This window comes from Petaurus breviceps, unplaced genomic scaffold, assembly GCF_028583685.1.
Source record: "Petaurus breviceps papuanus isolate PSGF00001 unplaced genomic scaffold, PetGlider_PUasm1.0 140, whole genome shotgun sequence".
Lineage (NCBI taxonomy): Eukaryota > Metazoa > Chordata > Mammalia > Diprotodontia > Petauridae > Petaurus > Petaurus breviceps.
Window position 1 is genome coordinate 48,644,207 of NW_027185698.1, and position 15,476 is coordinate 48,659,682.

The 15,476-nt window shown below is 49.2% G+C and overlaps 2 protein-coding genes and 3 non-coding genes across 6 annotated transcripts; 4 read left to right on the forward strand and 1 right to left on the reverse strand.

Annotated features, from left to right (window-relative positions):
- Window positions 1–30: 30 nt before the first annotated feature.
- NOP56 (NOP56 ribonucleoprotein) lies at window positions 31–4,328 on the forward strand. The gene is made up of 12 exons (XM_069072138.1): window positions 31–168; window positions 561–650; window positions 1,028–1,142; window positions 1,234–1,395; window positions 1,532–1,730; window positions 2,071–2,258; window positions 2,339–2,490; window positions 2,651–2,751; window positions 3,089–3,237; window positions 3,449–3,570; window positions 3,777–3,902; window positions 4,033–4,328. Exons 1-12 carry the CDS (start codon window positions 166–168, stop codon window positions 4,246–4,248), a joined length of 1,623 nt encoding a protein of 540 aa, XP_068928239.1. The 5' UTR covers window positions 31–165; the 3' UTR covers window positions 4,249–4,328.
- LOC138151552 (small nucleolar RNA SNORA51) lies at window positions 1,801–1,940 on the forward strand. The gene has a single exon (XR_011165857.1). It is a non-coding gene; the product is annotated as a small nucleolar RNA SNORA51 (small nucleolar RNA).
- On the forward strand, window positions 3,296–3,365 carry LOC138151524 (small nucleolar RNA SNORD56). The gene has a single exon (XR_011165850.1). It is a non-coding gene; the product is annotated as a small nucleolar RNA SNORD56 (small nucleolar RNA).
- On the forward strand, window positions 3,625–3,692 carry LOC138151518 (small nucleolar RNA SNORD57). Its single transcript, XR_011165848.1, has one exon. It is a non-coding gene; the product is annotated as a small nucleolar RNA SNORD57 (small nucleolar RNA).
- IDH3B (isocitrate dehydrogenase (NAD(+)) 3 non-catalytic subunit beta) lies at window positions 4,329–11,670 on the reverse strand. Of its 2 annotated transcripts, none has more exons than XM_069072159.1 (12): window positions 11,522–11,670; window positions 11,295–11,375; window positions 7,345–7,443; window positions 7,136–7,256; window positions 6,679–6,745; window positions 6,472–6,604; window positions 6,254–6,387; window positions 6,060–6,162; window positions 5,774–5,920; window positions 5,582–5,676; window positions 5,406–5,466; window positions 4,329–4,456 (listed from the first exon to the last, which is right to left on the reverse strand). In XM_069072159.1, exons 1-12 carry the CDS (start codon window positions 11,555–11,557, stop codon window positions 4,367–4,369), a joined length of 1,167 nt encoding a protein of 388 aa, XP_068928260.1. In that variant the 5' UTR covers window positions 11,558–11,670; the 3' UTR covers window positions 4,329–4,366. The 2 variants fall into 2 exon arrangements, with proteins under 2 accessions (XP_068928260.1, XP_068928252.1); XM_069072151.1 differs by having other exon boundaries at window positions 4,329–4,937.
- Between the last annotated feature and the right edge of the window lie 3,806 nt (window positions 11,671–15,476).

Sequence of the window (15,476 nt, forward strand, 5' to 3'; positions counted from 1 at the left end):
GAGAGACCATTTTCTTTAGTCTCCCCCTTGGTCTCCTTAGGCGATGGTGTCTTCCTCAGGTTCTGAGTGGAGGCTTCCACCCGGAAGAGGCGGGGCTAGCGTCGCTAGTGTTCTTGCGTGTCCGGCGGGAGGCCCGCATTGCGATTGGGGCTCCAGATCGCCGCCATGGTGAGCGGCCTGCGGGCCATGGGCCAGGGGTCGGGGGTCGCCGTGCCGTGAAGCTAGGGGTCGGGAGGGAGTAAGTGGCCGGTGGAGCTAGGGCCTCGTTGCGCACGCGGGCGCGAGGAGGGGAGCGGCCCGGCGGAGGCTAAGGCACCGCCGGACCTTGGGCCGCGTGTGTGCGGCCCTCCTGTGGGCCGGTTTCGAGCGCTCCGCCGCGGGCAGCACAGCCCTCGCGGAGGATGGGGTCCTGGGACCTCCTGGAGGGACTAATCGAATCGGACTTTGCGAGCCATGCGGGAGTTTGTGGAGTCCAGCGGCAAGGGGGACCACGTGCTCGGGTGAGGCCAAGGCGGGTCGGCTTTGTGAACCCCGTTAATTCCTCCCTCGATCCCCCGTAGGTGCTGCTGCACGTGTTATTTGAGCACGCTGCCGGCTATGCGCTGCTGGCGCTGAAGGAGGTGGAGGAGATAAGCCTGCTGCTGCCCCAGGTGAGCCGGCCGGACCAGGGTCCCGTCCGCACCCCGGGGCTGCCGAGCTGTGATGAGCTTTAAAATCTGTCAATCCCCTGACCAGAGTGATGTGACCTAGTCTCTGAGCATGGCGCCCAGGGTTCCGGGTCTGGAGGAGGCATGGGGTAGTGCAGAAAGGGGGATCAAGGGAAGGCCACGTGCTCCAGCCTCCCCTCCTGCAGCCTTGGCCAGGCCAGCCTTTGCACGTTTGGTGCCCGGAGGTGAAGCGAGCATCACGTCCCAGAGCTGTTAGCACAGCGGCTTTTAGTCTCTGCTTTCCCCATTCTCGGAGAAAAAAGATGTGTCCCCCTCTTCACCCCAACTTCAGTGTCCTCAGACACTCTTCTCCTCCACAGGTGGAGGAATGTGTGCTGAACATCGGAAAGTTTCACAGCATCGTCCGTCTTGTGGCCTTCTCCCCATTTAAGTCTGCCCACAGTGCGCTAGAGAATGCTAACGCAGTATCCGAAGGTCAGTGGCCTTTTCTTCTCTTTCCTGTGATCTTTTGTGTGTACCCTGTGCCCTCCTGATCTGAAAAATCCCTCTCTACCCTTATCCACAGGCATCCTCCATGAGGACCTCCGACTTTTCTTGGAAACCAACATGCCAGCTAAGAAGAAGAAAGCTCTGCTCGGTGTGGGGGACCCCAAGATTGGGGCTGCTATCCAAGAGGAATTAGGCTATCCGTGCCAGACAGGGGGTGTCATTGCTGAAGTCCTCAGAGGTAAGGCTCCACAAGGAAGCCATCTGTGAGGGCTGGGACTTGATATCCTAGTAGATAGTAGTTGATCAAGTCAGGTTCTCTGAAGGACATAAGTCCTACTTCTTGGTAGTTTCTCGTTCTATCTGTTTTCTCCTAGGAGTCCGTCTGCACTTTCACTCTCTGGTGAAAGGTCTGACTGCGGTTTCGGCTTCTAAAGCCCAGCTGGGACTAGGACACAGTTACTCTCGGGCCAAGGTCAAATTCAATGTGAATAGGGTGGACAACATGATCATCCAGTCCATCAGTCTTCTTGACCAGCTGGACAAAGACATCAACACTTTCTCTATGCGGGTCAGGTCAGCTCCAGGGCTGGTGGGGTACATGATTAAACAACGGCTGGGTTTTAGGGTGTCCCTTCCACCTTCCCACCTCCTATTGCTTACCACAGGCTGTGTGTTTTCTTTGCACAGACTGTATAGAAAAAGGAGGCAGAGAAACCTTCCTCTTATACACCTCAGCCAGGAGCCTGCCTGTGCCCCAGCTGTATTGTGAAAGGGGATACAGTAAAGACTTAGGGATCCAGAGGATTGGGTTTGGGACTGTGGGGGCAGGTGGGACAAGCAGTGCAGTGGGTAGGGTGTGATTTTTCTCCACTGGACCACCTTTTCTTTTTGCTTAAGGTCACCTCTTTTTTAGGGAGTGGTATGGCTATCACTTTCCTGAGCTGGTAAAGATTGTTAATGATAATGCCACATACTGTCGCCTGGCCCGGCTCATTGGCAATCGCAAAGAACTCAATGAGGAGAAATTAGAAGCTCTGCAAGAGCTGACAATGGATGAGGCCAAGGCGAGGGCCATTCTGGATGCATCTCGGTCTTCCATGGGTCAGTGTTTTGCGGGTCAGTGGAGGGGGGAGAAGAGGATGTTCTGTGCTTTGCACTAACTTGTCTCCCTGTTTTCCTAGGCATGGACATCTCTCCCATTGATCTCATCAATATTGAGAGTTTTTCAAGTCGAGTGGTATCTTTATCTGAGTATCGTCAGAGTTTGAACAAATACCTGAGCTCCAAGATGTTCCAGGTGGCCCCTAGCCTGTCAGCCCTCATCGGGGAGGCGGTCAGTTACTGGGGTGTGTGTTGGGGGGCACTATTGCCTTACAGCTATTGTCACTTTTCGTAGCTCCTCCTAGCCTACTTTTTTCTTCTTGGAGTTAGAGTGGGTTTGGTTGGGTCAGGGATGGATGCCCTTGCCCACAACCAATTTTTTTCCCTCCCAGGTTGGTGCCCGACTGATCTCCCATGCTGGGAGCCTTACCAATCTGGCCAAGTACCCAGCATCCACAGTGCAGATCTTGGGGGCTGAGAAGGCACTGTTCAGGTACCAATGTTCAGGTACTGACACTCTGGTGCCAGCTGCTAAGGGGTGTGTCACTGTGATGGCAGCGCTGGGGCACCCTGACCCGAAGGCTTTGCCTCGGTTGTGATGGGTCAGCCCTAGCCTCTGAGTGACCCCCATGGCCCCAGCCAGGGGATGCAGCCTCCAGGTCAGCGACATCTGACTCCTGACCCCTATGGGAGTTCTGGGCTGGGGCTGAGGTGGGGAATCAGTTTTGGAATTGAAGTGGGAGAGACCTTTGGTAAAAGGGTCTTGGGGGAGGTTTGGGAGTCTGACTCTAAACTGTATCCTTGGAAGCTAACCCTGTATACTTCCATAGAGCCCTGAAGACTCGGGGAAATACCCCCAAATATGGACTCATATTCCATTCAACCTTCATTGGCCGTGCGGCCGCCAAGAATAAAGGCAGAATCTCCAGATACCTGGCAAACAAATGCAGTATTGCATCGCGGATTGACTGCTTTTCTGGTATAAGACTCAGGGCTGGGGGGGAGGGGGAATCAGGAAAAATGATCCCAAGTGGCTTCTGCAATGATGGGAAAATTTTTCGTCAACAGCAGTTCACCTTGTGAGTGTTGAATCAATAGTCTGAGCAAAGCTGAGGGTGGAGAGATCACCAGTGGGGCTATAGAATCCCCAACCCCCCCCCCCCCCACAATGTCCTAACAATCTGTTCCAGAGGTCCCCACAAATGTGTTTGGGCAGAAGCTACGGGAACAGGTCGAGGAACGCCTGTCATTCTATGAGACCGGGGACCCACCCCGCAAGAATCTGGACGTCATGAAGGAGGCAGTGAATGAGGTCAGTCCAAGAAATGGTCTAGTACTAGAGGGCATGACCTATATTTCTACTTGTTGGAGGTGATGAGCATCCTTACCCTGACTCCAGAGTGGAGGCAAAAACTGATTTAATGAGCCTGATCCGACATGGCATGGCAAATTTATGCTTAGTGCTGGGGGGGGGGGGGGGGCGGTTCTGGCAGTGGACAATACTCCTTTTCTGGCCAGGCAGGGGAAATGGTGGCAGAGATTAGGAGGAAGCAGGCCAAAAAGGAAAAGAAGCGGCTGAAGAAAGAGAAGAAGCGCCTAGAGGCTTTGGCAGCTGAAGAAAACAGCATTCCTGAGAATGGTCAGGTCAGTGGCCACCACCCAGGAGATCCTTGGCTATGGGAGATGGGGGGGACCCCAACCAAACCATGAGGCTGCTCTGACTGGGATAATTGGCTTTAAACCTATCTCCACATTTGGCTTCTTGTATTCTTAGGAAACCGAGAATGGGGAAGAGAAGCCAAAAAAGAAAAGAAAACGGCAGGTGGAGGAGACAGAAGAAACCCCTGAGGAGGAGTTATCCATACCCCCCAAACCCAAGAAAAAGAAAAAACAACCCTTATGCTCAGAAGAAGATGGCATAGCAGACTCACCCACTCCAGCCAAGAAAAAAAAGAAAAAGGCACAGAAAAGCTCTGGGGGCGAGGACTAGTGTTGATGGAAAGCCCAGCACAGAGGGCCAAGACTTCCCTTCCCCTCCCTCTATCCCAATAAAGACACAAACTCACAGAATGCTACCTTGGCTTAATTTATTTCTTCTCCCAGATTTGTCAGGAGGCTTGTGGGGTAGGCAGGCTACTAATGATGGCCTGGGTGAGATCCCGGCAGGTGGCATAGCCGCCCATGTCCGGGGTTCGAACCTGTGAGGGAAAAGGGGGCAATAATTTAACCCAGGACTCAAGATCCTTCTTGGAAATCCATCCCTCCCACAGGCCCTAGTTTTCTTACCCCACTTGTTGGGGAATAAAATAAAGAATGCTATAGGATCCCAATGAATACCTTCCCCCATACTCCTTGTGGATTATAGAGAAGCTGATAGGCCAGGATTGCACAAAGGATCCTGACTCTCTGGTCCATGTTTTTATTGAGACAAAAGCACAAACATCTGTAGATAAAGAGATCTTGTCCCATGGAATGGAATGGGGGCAGAGGCAGGTTCCTCCACATGGTCCATTTTATAGAAGCTTGGGGTTGGGGTGGGGAATGGTCTGGGGGCTCTATTCAAAGACAAGATAAGGAAATGGGAAGATTCTAGCCCCCATGGGGGGGGTGCAGGTGGCTGATGACAGACTTGATGAAGTCAGACGTGGTGCTGTAGCCTCCCATGTCCCGAGTCCGAACCTACAGCCAGTGACAAAGCCACCAGGAACAAGAAGGGAAAAGATGACTAGTGAGTGGGGAGGGTGGGCAAGAGAAAGGAGAATGATGATGGAAGGGTGGGAAGGCAACCAGAGGAAAGATGAAGTAAGTGCCAAGAGGAAACAGAAGAATGAGGAAGAGAGATGAGGTGCTGAGAGAAGAGATGGAAGATGGGGTGAGGGACCATCCAGAATAGTCTGCATTAGGAGCCTCAAGATGTACACAGGATCCTCAGAGCCCACCACAGGTGGGGCAAAGCAAGAAGAGCTGTGAGACAGGACGGAGGAACAGTCTGAGGGCAGCAGGTGACGAGGGGAAGCCAGGGCGCAGTGGGAGTAGGGGGAGCCAGAAGGGGCCAGGAGAGCAGTCTGGGCCCCCCTGGAGCCCCTTCTTGAGCGGGAGGGGTAACTAATGACCAAAGAGGGTGTGGAACAGCCCGGCCATACTTACTTTGCCAACTTTGATCACCTTCTTCACAGCGTCAGCAATCATGTTGGAGTGATATTCCAGGCTGTGCCGGGAAGAAAGACAGCCAAGTGAGAGGGCCAGAACCAGCCTCCCCCAGTCAGCAGGCAGTCTCAGTGTGACAACCCCCTCCATCCCCCACCCTGGGCCCAAACACGTACTTCAGGTGCCTCAGCATATTGCTTGAAGACAGCAGCATGGCAGTTGGGTTGGCAATGTTCCTGCCCACAGCCTGGGCAAATGGGTGCCTTGCGCCCTGTGGGGGTGAAGGCCAAGTCAGAAGGATACTCAGGTGCTTGGGGAGCCCAGAGGGGTCAGCGGTAGGAAAAGGGCGCCCCAAAGGTTTTACTCACCGTTTCAAAAACAGCGTATTCAGCACTGTAGCTCTCCCCAGGAACCACACCTGCACCCCCAACCAGACCCGCCGCCAGATTGTCAATGATGTTTCCATAGAGATTGGGCATCACAAGCACATCAAACTGGTATGGATTCTGCACCAGCTGGGGTGGAGGGGAAGGCAAAAGAGATGGTGGGCGGCTGGGGTGACAAAGAGACAAAGGGCACAGGGTAGGGGAAACGAGATCAGGAAGATAAGATGGGAATGTGAAGTCAGGGCGGGGAAGGCTGGGGCCACTGTACCTGCATACAACAGTTGTCTATGATCATGGTCTCAAACTTGATCTTGGGGTACAACTCCGCCACCTCCTCACAGCACTGCAGAAAGAGGCCATCGCCCAGCTTCCTGTAGAGGCGGTCAAGGCTAAGGTCAGCACTCACCAGGCTCAGCCATCCACATGACCTCCCCGCTTCCGTCCCTGTCCTCTGCCTCTCACATAATGTTGGCCTTGTGCACGGCCGTGACCTTCCCTCGACCCTTCTTTGTGGCATAGTCAAAGGCGAACTTGGCGATTCGCTGGGACTTGGCACGAGTGACGATCTTCAAACATTCGATCACACCCCTGGCGCTCTGCATGGACGGAGGGAGCAGACTTAGGCTAATGCCAGGGGGGACGGGCACAAGATGTGTGCTGCCCCCCTTCTGGAACCCCACCTCGTGCTCCAGTGAGCTGTATTCTCCCTCGGTCTGCTCACGGATGATCACCAAGTCCAGGTTGTTGTGTCGAGTCTTGTACCCCGGGAGGCTCTTGACGTGGACGACGTTGGCAAACAGGTCCAGCTTCCGCCTGGCGGGGGATGGGGGAGGTAGTATCATATAGTGTCACTGTGCCCAACGTCCCCAGGTCCTGTTACCTCGTACCTGAGCCGCATGTCATAAGAGGCCAAGTCCCCCTTGTACTCTGTGTCCATTGGGGTGTGAATTTTTCCTGTGAGGGCACATCCAGAGTGAGGGTCAGTGAGGGTCCTAAGCAGAGGTCTATTCTCTTGGGGGGAAAGCCTGGCATCCTAGGTCACCCCAACATCTGTTGGAATCATGTGTCCACCCATCCCTCCATATGAGAATTCACATGAGAAAGCTAGTTAATGTCCTGTCCTCCTGCACTAGGCAGACATGAAATTCTATGAATGGTCAGAGGTTCTGGTCCGAAGCTCTAGGGACCCAAATAACACAAGGTCCTGAAATGACTCCTCTAGGCCATATGGCTCCCATGGGAAAGGCTGAGGGTGGGAGTCAAGTGCGGCAATGCTGGCTGGAGGACCAGGCAGATGTGAAATGATACTCATTTGTAGGGGACGGGAGACGGAGAAGGACCTACCAATGATTGCAACCTTGTTTTCCTTCATGGAGCTCAGCACCTGCTCCAATTTCTCTTCTGAGGCCATGTTCTGCACCTCACTCAGGTGATGCTCCTGAAACTCCACAGGGACGTTGGCGGCCTGGGCCCAGAGGTGGGAGGTATCAGTGAGCAGTCCCTCAAGTCCCTCTGTATCTGTACTTGACCCTTCCTTCTCACCCCCATCTCACCTTGAAAACTTCTTTGACAGCATGCATGAGTTCAGGCCCCACACCATCACCAGGCAGCATAGTGACAGGGAACGCACCCTCTACCTTCACATCGTCCACCTGCCAGGGAGATGGATGGGACAGAATAATGGCTCCTGGGGATGTCTCCTCAGGACCGCAGAGAACTGATAAGGCTGGGCTCAGTGACACATGGGTCACTGGTAATGGAGAGAGTGAAGAGAGAGGTATGGATCTGTACAGACAGGCTCAGGCATTAAGACAAATGACATAAACTGAGGCTGGAAAGCATCTTGGAGGGTATCTAGGCCAAGCCCTGGGGCAGTAAGGTGGTACAGTGGATAAAGGGCCAGGCCTGGAATAAAAAAGGCTCATCTTCCAAGTTCATCACTCACTAGCTGTGTGACCCTGGGCAAGTCATTTAACCTTGTTTGCCTCAATTTCCTCATCTGTAAAATGAAATCATGGAAATAACAAACCACTCCAGTATCTGCCAAGAAAACCCCAAAAGGGTCATGAAAAGTCAGACATTACTGAAAAGACTGAACAGTAACAAGGGCCAAGCCCTACCAGAAGCACATTTCCCCTCTGGGTACTTCTCTGTCACACACAGCAAATAATGCAACAAGAATTTATTTCACAGGAGTTAAATGATCTAGGGTCTTTTTTTTTTGGGGGGGAGGGGGAAGGCAGGGCAATTGGAGTTAAGTGACTTGCCCAAGGTCACATGGCTAGTAAGTGTCTGAGGCTGGATTTGAACTCAGGTCTTCTAGGCCCTGGAACTCTAAGGCCCGAAGTCTAGTGCATCTTTTCTTAAAAATAAAAAAGCCAACAAAGATACCCCTGCCTCAAGGTCCATCTGTAGTCTTAAGGTGACTTCATCCCATCTAGGTTTCCCTAATCTTCCCTCCTTTTTCCTTCTCTATAATCAACAACCTGCTCCTTGTTTTCAACAATTTCTTATAAGAGATCTGCAGAGCTTTCTAAGACCTGGTTAACTTCAGTTTAGCCACTAGATACTAAATGGGAAAGAACTACTCATATTTTTGTGACAATCTCTCCATGTTTCAGATGAGGAAACAGATTAGGAGAGGTTCAGTGATTTGCACCAGCTCATAAAGGCAGTGAGAGGTAAACCACCCTGTACGACAGGGTTTCAAATTCAAGGCCCCTGACTCCCAAACCAGTGCCCTCTCTGTACTACAAGGGCCTGTGTGCCCCTGGGATACAGAGATGACAGCTGTCATTTAGATAAGGCTGCAATCCCCTTTACATCTATTATTTCATCCAAGCCCTGAAACATCTCTGGGAGTTGTTCCTTTGTGGAAAAGGTTTAGAGGAAACTGCCTCTACCAGCACCAGTGAAGCAAATGTTGTGTTTCATCCATCTGTTCCTCCGCCCTCCCCCCAGGTCTCTGAGCTCACTAGGCATCACCCAGGAGGACCTTGCCAGTGGCATTGGTGGGACTTGGGTGGTCTTGACTCAAAGGTCAGCCCTCCATCACTATGTCCTATTGTCTCTCACTGTCCCTATTTTACGGACAAGGAAACTGGGCCCAGAGAACTGAGTTGAAGCAACCAGTATAAGGGATGGAATTGAAGCTTCCTGACTCCATGTCCAGCGCCAGCCACCCCAGGTCATGCTATCCTAGCGCTCAATGTTATGGGACCCCAGCACACCTGTTTCTGTGGCTGGCTATGACAGCTGACAGGTGAGCAGTCACTGGCACTGTGCTCCTGGCCGTGTGGGAGGCCCAGTGACAGCCAGTCATGCCAATTCATGTGTATTGCCCTAACCATTCCTTCTCTTTGGCCAGTTCTTCTTTCCCCAAACTTCTTAATGCTGTTATCTCTATACATTTCTTGATCTTTTTCTCTCTTCATTCTCCCTTGCTGATCTCAGTCCTATGTCTTCAACTACTCCTGCTACATAGATGACTTCCAAATCTCTCTCTCTCAGGTCTTGATTTTACTTCTGAGCTCCAGTCCTGTCTCTAAATGCCTGAGGGCATCTCCCCCTGGAGATCCCACCAGAACCTCAAACTCAACAGGTTCCAAGCTAAGCCAATGTTAGAATGAAAGGATGCTAGATTCAAAGCTGGAAAGGCCCTTAGAGACCATCCAGTTTAACCCCTCATCTACAGATGAAGAAACTGAGGCCCACAGAGATCATGTGACTTGTCCAACATCATACACAGAAGAAGAACCTGAATCTAGGTCCTCTGACTCTCAGTCTTCCAATCAGCCTAAACTTAGCACAGTACCTCACAGTGCTTGTTACATGCTTGTTAAATAAAACTACCATCTGGCTTCATTTTTCCTTTCGTTCATTCAGTCTCCCAGGCTGGTCTTACTTCCTACTCTTTCCTTTCACTCGTGTCTCACATCCAGCTGCCAAGTTTTGTCAATTCTACCTTCAAAACATCTCTTACATCCATTCTCTCCTCTATTTTTTCATCACTACACTGCTAGACCTTCATTACTAGCCCTGGACCTACTACCTCTAAACACATCTTCCTGGGCACCTGCACCCCCAATTTATCCTTGACATTATGCCAGGCTATTTCTTTACACACAAATCTGTTTTCTACTTTGCTCAAAATCTTTCAATGAAGGGCTCCTTATTCCAAATTAAAAATAAAAATGGACAAATTATTTATTTCAGAGAAGCAAAGAATGAGGAGGGAGATAAGGATGTATACTTGTTTCACCTACTAATGGGGATATTATGAAGAAAGAGCTCTATTTTTTGGCCAATTACTTGAATGGTAAAATAGAAAGAATGCTAATTAAAACTGCAAATGAAACAAAGCTCAGAGGGATGACACACCAGCATCCAAAAATAACTTGATAGGCCAGAATGATGGGTTGAATCTAGCCAGATAAAATTCAAGAGGGATAGATGTAAAGCCCTATAGTTGTATTAAAAAACCATAACTACACAAGTATAGGATGAAGGAGTTATAGTTCCTATGAGAAAAAGGAGAGAAAGTAGTTAATGACCTACAAACTCAAAATGAGTGTACTATTTGTTATGGCCACCAAAAAGGTAAAATCAAATGAGGAAAGTGCTGCCGTATTGCAGGTGTTTGGCCTGGAGAGAACACTTGGGGGAGTAACATAACTGCTTTCAAGCATCTGAAGGGTTTTCATGGGCAAAAGGCGGTCAATAAACATTTATAAAGCATCTGATACCTGCCAGGACTGTGTTAAACAGTGGGGATACAAAAAGAGGCAAAAGACAGAACATGCTCTGGAGAGCTCCAAATAACTTTATTATTTTGCTTGGCCCTAAAGGACAGGAGGAGCAATAATGGAATGTCTCAGAAAAGCATATTTTTGCCTCAATATAAAGAATATATTTCAACAGTAAGAGCTAAGCAAAATGGAAGAGACTACCGTAAAGGGCAATTCTCATTCCTGGGGGTCTTCAAAAGTAGGATTTAAATGCTGATGACTCCTAAATCTACACCTGCATTAGATGCTGAATAGACAACTGTTGGAGCTGCTGCTGAGGGGACTGTTATTCAGGAATAGACTGGCTTCTGAAGACAATTAAGAATTTTAAAAATTTCATTAATAACAATAATTACTAAGATTAAACCTGCACTCACATCTGCTTCTGCTTTGAGCATGGTCTGGCGACAGGGGTTGGATCTGCCTAATTAAGAGCGGAGAGGTTCGTTACCAGAGGCACGAAGGATTTGGCTATGGCAGTTCACGACCTTCAATAATTGGCTAATTAATCACTCCCCGGAAGCGTTCGGTTCTCGCTACGTAGGGGCAGCTTGGTGCAGTGGTGTTAGGCCCTGGAAGGGGTGGGGGGGGACGGGCGCTCAGGAGCCAGAGCTTAAGGCGGGGTGGGGGCGGGGAAGAAGACAAGAAAGCTAGGACACGACCCCAGAGGACCCTCCCAGGGACAGCCCAGGGGCCGATCAGGGGGCCCTTCTCACCGCGCTCCGCGGGGCGGCTCGGGTGGCAGCCGTGGTGATCAAGCCTCTCCAGGCCCCGAGACTCGGGGGCACCACCAGCGCCTGGCAAGGACAGACAAACGGACAGCCCGTGACCCCGATGACCTAGGACGGGGGCGGGGGGCGCCCGGGCTGACGGCCTAACCCCCGCCACCCTCACCCCGCACTGTCCTTCCTCCACCCGCCGGTCGGCTCCTCCGGGGCCTCACCCGGCTCAGGGCACGAACTCCGCTCAGGGTCGCCATCTTCTCCAATGCCCCTGGGTTAAGGAGACTTGGGGGAGAAAGTCGTCGCACCAAAAGTGACGTCAAGACCAGAGCCGGCGGGGGCGGGAGCGAGAGCGAGAGCGAGAGCAAGTACAGTCACGTGGGATCAAAACTAGTTGAAAGACAGGACTCACCACCCTCTCAAACTCATGGAGGGATTGTCGAGTGTCGATTCATAGATTGGCAGCCCTGGTGGAGAGAGAGTCGCTACATAGATTGGCGTCGAGTGTCGATTCGTAGATTGGCATCCCCGGTGGAGGGAGTGTCACTCCATAGACTGGCGTCGAGTGTCGATTCGTAGATTGAGACCCCTCTGGCCTCGGCCCGCTTTCCCAGAGGTTCAGCGCTGGAGCCGTAGAATTTAGGAGCTGGCAAGGGCTTTGTAGAGCATCTGTTACAAATGGGGAGGCGTTGGTTCAGGGACTGGAAACTGGGAGCCTTCCATTTATATGTGATGATTTAAGTTTGCAAAGCCTCTTACAGCCCAAAGTTGCTTCATTTGATCCTTGCTGCTGTTGTGAGCGCCATCTAACAGATGAGGAAACTGAGGCAGAGAGCCGGCGTCACTCATGTAATAAGTGTCTGAGGCTGGATTTGAACTCTGGGCTATCCGGACTCCAGGGCCAATGCTTAATGCCCTGGACCAAATAAGAAGGTGGGTGTTGAAGCGCTCTGCAAACCTTCAAGTACAATACTGTAGGGCCAGGAACATGGGGCCTTTGAAGGTCTGGTCAAAAAGTTTAGTCTTTATTTTGTGATCTGTAGGGAAACATCAACAGTTTCTCCTCTGTGGGAATTTACAATGAAGATGTTTATAATAATGATATTTCACAAGGGTAAAGTTTACAAAGTGGATCCCTCATAATTACCCCCTGAAGTCAAAATTGAAAATGTTGCTTTCCCCCATAACTCATAGAATATAGAGGTTCAGAAGGGCTTGGCATCAGGCTCCAGAGCCTGCCTCCAGATGCTTAGGAAACATTTATTGAATTGTTATTATTTGTTCATTGTTGCATGATTACTAAGTGTTAGAGCTAAGACTTGAAACCACATCTTCCGACTCCAAACTAGCCCTCATTCCATAATGTAGTGGATTGTTAAATCATTTTTCAGTTTCGTGTGACTCTCCATGACCCCATTTGGGGTTTTCTTGGCAAAGATACTGGAGTGGTTTGCTATTTCCTTCTCCAGCTCATTTTACAGATGAGGAAACTGAGGCAGACAGGGGTAAGTGAACTTGCCCAGGGTCACACAGCTATTAATATCTGAGACTTGGGGGATTTGAATTCAGGAAGATGAATGTTTTCTTGACTCCAAGCCCAGCAATCTATCCACTGTGCCACCTAGATGACCCAATGTGGTGGGTGTACTCTTTAAGTTCAGGGACAGAATGGAGAGAGAGGAGAGCAGAGGACTGATTGAGGAGCATGAAGTATCCACATGTAAGGGACTAGAAGAGATTGAGAATATGATCAGGTTCTGCCACCTGGCAGATGCCACTCTACTGGAGCCACCAGTTTGCTGATCTCAGAATCTCTGAAGCATAAGGGTGTATGTGTGTGTGTGTGTGTGTGTGTGTGTGTGTGTGTGTATTGTGTGTATTGTGTTGGACATTGCAGAGGGGAAATTACAAGAAGCTGTAGTTAGACAGAAACAGTTTTGAGTGTGACACCTTGCCTAGGTAAAGCAGTTTGGGGGGATAATGAGATCCTTGGTGAGACAAGGGCAGGATCAGTGACTGAAGTTAAGGGAAGATGAAATTGAAGGAGTTCTGGAACTCTAAGACCAAATGGGCCATTAATGTGGATGCTGAAGTTGCTGATATTGAAAGAAGAGGAAAGGGTGATGAAGAAAACCAAGAGGCAGGTACCTAAGTTCCACAGGAGGATGGGTCTTAGATGGGTCTTTGTAATGGGAATGCAAATTTGGAAGATCTTCCCTGCCCCTAGGCTAAAGTGCACCAGAAGCCTGGGGAGGGAGGCTTGTTTTTCAGTAGATACTTTTTGATTGGCCAGTGGGTCAATAAGGTTGTTACATTCTCTGAGCCAGGAGAAGGCTATATAAGTCCTGATGTGTAGCTTTGTTTTGGGACTCACTTTGAGAAGTGTTCTGTGATTTGATCTGAATTCTGGGAAGCCGTTGTTGAGAGTCCCCCGGCTTTGAAAAACCCAGATGCTGATTTGTTATGGATGTAATGGTTGGACAGTTTGGAAATCTGTCTACTTGATCTGTTTCTGTCTTGATAATTCTGCCTGTATACTTTGAGGTTCAGGGTGCTGACCTTTTTCCCCTGAACAAGGTAAACGATATATGTCTGACTCATTAAAGTAAGCTTGTTAACCCATTTTGAGTTGCTTTCCTTTATCAAAGCAGATCCAAGAACCTGTGGTGGCGGTAAACCCTGAGGACGCTTGGGGTGCTTGCTGCTACAGTCTTCCAGACCCCACATGTGTCCTGGAAATCAGTAGAAGATGATGATGAAGTCAGGAAGAGGAAAGAATGGGGAAGAGTAAATTTGAAATAAAAGAGCCTGGTTTTGACTCCCAGATTTAACAGTTTTATATTTTAATTTACACTTAAAATCTTTTGATTTTTGTCATTTTTTTTCTGTCTCCAAGCTTCAGTTTCCTTCTCTATAAAAACAGATTTGGACTAGATGATCCCTAAGGCCTCTTCTAGTTCTAAATCCTATCAGGTCAATGACTTCAGAAAAGGAGGCCATTGAGTAGTGCTGCTGGGACTGTGATTCTGCATGAACTACAGAGACAGAGACCTCATCTTAGGGAACAGGAGGAGGAAATGGAATAGAAGTTTCTGCTTCCTTAACTCCTTCTAACACTAATTCCTTTTCTCTGACTCCAAACCAGGATTTGGAACTAATGGAAAATCTCAAGAAAGTAAGGGAGTGTCTTCCTCATAGAACACACTTTGTATACAGAACAAAGGATTGATCTTAATTCATTGAACACTTGCTTGGTGTAGGGCCCTGGCTGTGGATAATGTGACACTTTGTGTTTGGTCAAAGGAGGCAAACAAATAGTAATATCCAGTTACAGCATTTATTCCCTTAAGACTAGCAAACTTGTAAAGAAGTTAGAAGTTAATTTCTAACTAATAAACAAGAAAAATGAGGTTTAAATACATTTTATTTTTTAAATTTTATTTATATATTTTTTGCCTTTTTTTTAGAGGGCAATTGGGGCTAAGTGACTTGCTCAAGGTCACACAGTTAGTTTTTGTGTTAAGTGTCTGAGGCTGGATTTGAACTCAGGTCCTCTTGACTCCAGGGCCAGTGCTCTATTCACTGAGCCACCTAGGGGCCCCTTAAATACATTTTAGAGCCAGCCCAATTCAGGGTAAAATTTAAGATTACAAGGAATTGACGGGGTGTCAACCGAGAATATCTGTGTTTTCTTTTTCATTAACATGCCATAGCATAATATATGCCCCATGAAATATTTAGATAAGAAAAGGTTCCATTATTCAAGATAGTATCTTAGGTTCAGTCTTATTCTTAGAAGAAAGAATGCTCCCAAGTTAGCTCTGTCTGGGGGAAGAGATATTCAAAGAAGCTGTTGGGTCTCTGTGGCTCCTCCCACAAGATAAGGGGAAATCCCACTTTCAACTTTATCTGGTCTCTGGAGTTGCTGACACAGAGAAAGGCATTTTTAAAGTTAAGGCAAATCAGTCTATTTGATTAATTCAGACTTTGATCAAAAATATGATACTTAATGATTATCACTACATTCTTCAGTTCAATCATTCCAAATTGTCCTCAAGTCTATAAAAAGGAAGTTGTATTTAATGACACTGTAATAATCTGGAGGGACATGCAATAACTGCACTGTCCACGAGATGGCACTCCACCAGAGCCTCCTGCTTATTGATCTCAGGATCT